At 57.4% G+C, this 6,000-nt stretch overlaps 1 protein-coding gene across 4 annotated transcripts in view; it reads right to left on the bottom strand.

Moving 5' to 3' along the window:
• Positions 1-696: 696 nt before the first annotated feature.
• Positions 697-6,000, bottom strand: part of TMC8 (transmembrane channel like 8) — a 13,352-nt gene continuing 8,048 nt past the window's right edge. For 2 of the 4 annotated variants that reach the window (XM_033182378.1, XM_033182379.1), the window contains exons 12-16: positions 5,787-5,970; positions 5,508-5,638; positions 5,255-5,413; positions 4,747-4,825; positions 697-2,843 (exon numbers count right to left, since the gene is read on the bottom strand). In XM_033182378.1, the coding sequence (XP_033038269.1) occupies positions 2,565-2,843; positions 4,747-4,825; positions 5,255-5,413; positions 5,508-5,638; positions 5,787-5,970 (832 nt within the window). In that variant the 3' untranslated portion in view covers positions 697-2,564. The remainder of the gene's footprint in view (positions 2,844-4,746; positions 4,826-5,254; positions 5,414-5,507; positions 5,639-5,786; positions 5,971-6,000) is intronic. The other 2 variants (XM_033182380.1, XM_033182381.1) reach the window with 2 other exon arrangements.

The raw sequence follows: 6,000 nt of genomic DNA, 5'->3' as shown, positions 1-6,000 counted from the left end.
TTATCCAAGGCTGTGCCTGTCACTGGCTCCGAGATACCTCCTACTGGAAGAAGGCCATCGCTCGAGGCCCCCAGGCTGTCTTCCTGGGTGGTCCCGATCACAGGGGGCCCCAGGTCCACTCCCCATCATCTCCCATTTGGCTCCTTCAGGCCAGTGACCACATTGTAATAGGAGCCACCACTGCATTTCTAGGTCTCCATGGAGACACTTCAAAAGTCACTGTATGGGCCAAGTGTGGTGGCTTACACCTGTAATCTCAGCACTTTGGGAGGACGAGGCAGGTGGATCACCTGAGGTCAGGAGTTAGAGACCAGTCTGGCCAACAAGGTGAAACCCCATCGCTACTAAAAATACAAAAAAATTAGCCGGGTGTGGTGTCGGGCGCCGGTAGTCCCAGCTACTCAGGAGGCCGAGAGGCAGGAGGATGGCTTGAACCTGGGAGGTGGAGGTTGCAGTGAGCCAATATCATGCCATTGCACTCCAGCCTGGGCAATAAGAGCAAAATTCCATCTCAGAAACAAAAACAAAACAAAAAATTAGCCAGGCATGGTGGCAGGTGCCTGTAGTCCCAGCTACTCAGGAGGTTAAGGCAGGAGGATGGCTTGAACCTGGGAGGCAGAGGTTGCAGTGAGCCAAGATCTTGCCACTGCACTCCAGCCTGGGCAACAGAAAGAGACTGTCTCAAAAAAAAAAAAAAAAAGTATTGCTCATTTAATCTTGGAGGCCACTTGGAGGAGCACAGCATCTTTGTCTTGCCCTGGGTGAGCACACCGAGGCCCAGAGTTTGATGATTCCTTCAAGGTCTCAAAGCTTTTCTTGTTCACAGTGCTTGGTGATGTATGCGGTTGGTTCTCAGTACGGTTTGCCAAAGGGCTGCTCTGATTCAGGAGGCTGAGGTGGGCCTGGGAATGTGCATTTCTAACCTTTTCCCAGGTGATGCTGAGGCCACTGGTCCAGGGGCCACCTTTGGCCCTAAGCTGCTAATTAACAACATGAGTCACTTTTATCTGGTCCAGACTTGTCGCTCCCCCGCGACGGAACACAGAGCTCACCATTTCCCTCTTTCTCTCATCGCCAGATGAGGGCCAGAGAACCCTCAACCCCAGCACAGGGCCCAGCACCAGCAGCACTTCACCGTGTTTGCTGGTGAACTGATGGGTCGTGTGATGCTGGGTGAGACAAGGATGGCTGCAGGAGAGGCGGAACTGGCCAAGTCTTTGATGACCATGTGAAGAAGCCCCCAGCCCTGAGGGTGAGAGGCCAGAGCCTCCCGGATGCTGAGTGCAGGCCAGGAGTCCGGCCAGGAGCTGGTCACTGGTGGAGCTAGAGGCTTTTCAAGTGCATCCTGGGACTTCTGACCTTCCTTCCTGACACTTCGCATCCCCAGCTGCCGGTGAGTCACCTGGGAGCTTCGAAAAGTCCCGATGCCCTGGCTGCTGGACCAACCACATCAGAGTTGCTGGGCTGCGGCCAGCTTGTAGCAGCTACTCAGGTGTTCGCCAAGGCTGAGAACCACAGATTTAGAGTCACTGCAGCATGGCAGGGGTGGGGGTGGGAGAACAGGAGGCTTGGAAAAGGAACCTTGAACAGCCTCAAGAATATCAGACACAGCCTTGGGAGGGGACCCAGCCCTGCCCTTGTGGTCAGCTGCCTCACCTGCCGGGGCCCCTGGCTGCTGCCCACAGTGCAGGCCCGTACATACCACTAAGGCCCAGGCAGTGCGGGTACCCTCACGCCACAGATCCGCAAGCTTGGCTCAACCAGGGAGCCATGAAGCAGGCTGGGAGAACAGGGCTGTGCAGGAAGCCAGGGCTCTATTGAGTTTTCCAAGGCAGCTCTGTGGACGTGAGGCTGCTAAGTTATAAGACTGGACGGAGAGGATTCTCGCTAGGGAAAAGCTGACCCAGCACCCTCTCACCTGGCTTCAGGCAGCCCCTCAGTCAGAGCAAGGAGCAGCCTCTAAGCCCCACGCTGGGGCAGTGTGGCTCTGCAGCCTGAGTGCCTGGGTTCAAATCCCAGCTCCGGCCCCGGCTGACGCTGTGGCTTGACTGTCTCAGGTGAAGGGAGAGTAACAGGAGGGGATGATGCAGGCAGTTTGCTCTGGAACACAGAGCAGGCCCCCCAGGCAGGCTTGCTCTAACTGTGGCCAGCTCTTTCCTTCCTTAGGAAGTGGTCCCCAGACTCTTCTGAAGGTGCTTCCATCAGTAAACAACTTCTGAGGATTCCCAATAGATGTATGTGTATAAATTACACTCATGGTTCTAAAAAACGTCAGAACACACTCTAGAAAAAAACTGCATTCATGAGATACTATACTAATAGATTATGTATATTATAAAAAACATAATAAAAAATAGACATTTTAAAGGGATGAGATCAAAATATAAAGAGAAAATTCCCATATGTTCTTCCTGCTGCCCCTAGGGTGTGTGCGTCCGTCTTTGGGGACCCCTGAGGGAGGCCCTGGAGCCACTGAAGAGGGCGGTGGTCGCCAGGGGCCTGGAAGATGGAGTAAGGAGGCCTGGAGGGACCCCAGGGAGGCTCCGGGGAGGCAGGGATCGGGGTTACAGCTCTGCGACGCTGGGGAAGCGGAATCTACGGGCGGAGGCCGGGGTACCGTGCGGTCCCGGGCAAGTGGAACGCAGTCCCGCGGCATCCACAACGGAGGGGCCCGGCGGCGGGGCCCGGGGGCCCGGGGAGCCAGGGCATGGGAATCCGGGGCAGAAGGACCGAGGGCGCGAAGCTTGGGAGCCAGGGGACTTGGGGCCCGGAGAGTCGCTTGAGCCTGGCTCCGGCAGCAGTCGTGACAGGTCCTCCACCAGGTGCCACTTCTCCTGAACCTGCTGTGAGGAGAGCAAGTGGCGAGTTGCGACAGGCGCCGCTTCCCACGAGCGGGTGTGAGGACAGCAGCAGCAGCAGCTCCTCCGCCCAAGGGCCAGCCCGCACCCAAAGTAGCCAGAGGCCATGCCCCGCCCGAGACCACACCCTCCCAGGGCCACGCCCCACCAGGGTCCCGCCCTGATGCAGCCCTAGACCACGCCCTCAAGAGTCCCGCCCATAACGCAGCCAGATACCACTCCCTCCACATCCCCGCCCGAGACCACGCCCTCCAAGGGCCCCACCCCCAACACGCCCTGAGACCCCACCAGGGTCCCACCCCATGCAGCTCTAGACCACGCCCCCTAAGAGTCCGTCCCCAAGCAACCCAAGGCCATGCCCCCGTTAAAGGCCCCACCCTGAGGCCACGCCTTAGCCATGTCACTGTTCCGCCCTCGGCTCTATTAAACCCCTGTTCCCAAGCCTAAAGTCGTATCTTTTTTTAAATTGTTTTTGTTTTTGGAAACTGCGTGTCGCTCTGTTGCCCAGGCAGGAGTGCAGTAGCAAGACCACAGCCCACTGCAGCCTGACCCTCTCAGGCTCAAGCGATCTTCCCACCTCAGCCTCCGGAATAGCTGCTACCACAGGCACGCGCCACCATGCCCAGCTCATTTCTTTGATTTTTAGTAGAGACGAGGTCTTGCTATGTTGCTCAGCTTCGTCTCAAACTCCTGAACTCAAGCACTCTTCACGCCTCCGCGTGAGCCACTGCACTCAGCCATATTACCCTTTTTTTTTTTTTTTGAGACCGAGTTTTGCTCTTGTTGCCCAGGCTGGAGTGCAAGGGAGTGATCTCGGCTCACTGCAACCTCCGCCCCTCCGCCTCCTGGGTTTAAGCGATTCTCCTGCCTCAGACTCCCCAGGCACCCGCCACCAAGCCCAGCTAATTTTTTTTGTATTTTTAGCACAGACAGGGTTTCACTATGTTGGCCAGACTGGTCTTGAACCGCTGACCTCAGGCAATCCACTCACCTCGCCTTCCCAAAGTGCTGGGATTACAGGCGTGAGCCACCATGCCATTTTATTTTATTTTATTATTTTATTTTATTTTCCCACTCTTATTGCCCAGGCTAGAGTGCAATGGCGTGATCTTGGCTTACTGCAACCTCCACCTCCCGGGTTCAAGCAGTTCTCCTGCCTCAGCCTCCCAAATAGCTGGGATTACAGGCGCATACCACCATGCCCAGCTACTTTTTTTTATAATTTTTTTTTTTTATTTTGAGACGGAGTCTCGCTCTGTCGCCCAGGCTGGAGTGCAGTGGCGTGATCTCCGCTCACTGCAAGTTCCGCCACCTCCTGGGTTGATGCCATTCTCCTGCCTCAGCCTCCCTAGAAGCTGGGACTACAGGCGCCCACCACCTCGCCTAATTTTTTTTGTATTTTTAGTAGAGACGGGGTTTCATCGTGTTTGCCAGGATGGTCTCGATCTCCTGACCTCGTGATCCGCCCGCCTCGGCCTCCCAAAGTGCTGGTATTACAGGCGTGAGCCACCGAGCCCAGCCACATTCTCTTTTTAAAAAATTAATTACTTATTTTTGGTGGAGACCGGGGTCTTGCTTTGTTGCCCAGGTTGGTTTTGAACTTATGGCTTCAAGTGATCCGATCCTCCTGCCTGGGCCTCCAAAGCACTGGGATTACAGGCAGAGGCCCAGCCCCTAAAGTCATGTCTTACCAGGTCTGGTTCCCGGTACCAGGAGCCTGAGCTGTTCTCTTCCTCCCCTTCCCCATCTTTACCCTCAGCCTGAGGCCACGCCCTCCAGTAGGAAGAACCTGCCTGATCCACTCAGACCTGTCCCAGGCCCTTGGCCACACAGAGGGAAGGGTTTCCACTGAAGCTGCTGTCCCCTTGCCAGCCCCGAGGACACTCACCCACACCAGCTGCTTCCGGAGCCTGTGGATGTCCCTGGCATTGGCCTGGGTCTGGGAGATGCACACCGTCAGGACGAGGCTTGGGTCGGAAGGGGATTCATGGTCAGTTGCCCCTGGGGCCACAAGCACCTCTCCCTGACTTCCTCTCTCCCCACCTCAATCTCTACAATACTCGGTACTGGGGTTTTCTCACTGCACACTGCTGTATCTGAGAATGGGACCTTCCTCTCCTTCCTCGAAGAGCCCCTCATCCCCTCATCTCTGGCACAGCAATACCAAGAGCTCAGCAGCTGCGGCTGCCCAGACATGCTGCTTCCCCAGTGATCCTGCAATCCCCATGGCAGCCCAGAGGGTGGGCCCAGGAGGTACCTGCCTTTCAGGGGCCCCTGCTTCCCTTGGCTTTCTGCATCTGGCTCCTGGTTGGGGGTGCACAGGCTCACCACCGCTATGGAAGGAAGGACCTCTCCCTCCAGGTGCCCCCTCCCATGGCCCCTGCTGCCCTGAGCACCTGAGCATGATGAGGAGGGGGAAGCTGAAGGCGTGGGAGCCCAGGTAGTGGAGGGCACGCTGGCCAATGGGTGGGAGCCCAAGGGCCACCAGCTCCGGGACCACTTGCCAGGGGGCTGAATAGTTGGTGAAGAGGCCGCAGTCCCAGGAGGAGTGGATGCTGGAGAGAGATGGCCAAGGCGGGCTGGCATCAGGGTCCTGGGTGAGGAGCTACCCCTGCCATCCTCTGGGTGCCCCCCTCCTCTTCCCCTCACCTGCTAACCACATAGCCCAGGGGCACTGCAGCCAGAAGCAGGCCCAGGAGGAGCACCAGCTGGAAGAAGAAGGTGGAGCTGGAGGCGCGGAAGGGCCTCGAAGATGCCCTGGAGTTCTTCAGGAGGGTGTACTGGGGGAGCAAGCAACAGCAACAAGGAATCAGAGAGTTATGCAGACCCCAGGAGGCTGACACCCAGGAAAGGGGGCAGGAGGCGAGCCCTGCTCAAGGCATCCACCCAAAGGCACGAACCCCATACCCCCCAGCCATGAGCTGACACCTTCTTGATGTAGAAGGTGAGGAAGAGGAAGACGCTATTCAGCAGGGGCAGCAGGGGGCAGTAGAAGAGGCCCATCCAGGTGACTGTCTGCCCCGCCACGATGTCCAGCACATTCTTGGGGACCAGGAACTCCTCTCGTTCCAGCCAGGCCCAGAACCGGCCTGAGAACCGGTCCACCAGCAGCCTGCAGGGATGGGAGGGTCCAGGTACCCAC

This window comes from Trachypithecus francoisi, unplaced genomic scaffold (assembly GCF_009764315.1).
Source record: "Trachypithecus francoisi isolate TF-2019V2 unplaced genomic scaffold, Tfra_2.0 Lachesis_group20, whole genome shotgun sequence".
Classification (NCBI taxonomy): domain Eukaryota; kingdom Metazoa; phylum Chordata; class Mammalia; order Primates; family Cercopithecidae; genus Trachypithecus; species Trachypithecus francoisi.
The sequence above is the reverse complement of the archived record's forward strand: the minus strand, read 5'-3'. Positions and strand labels throughout refer to the sequence as shown.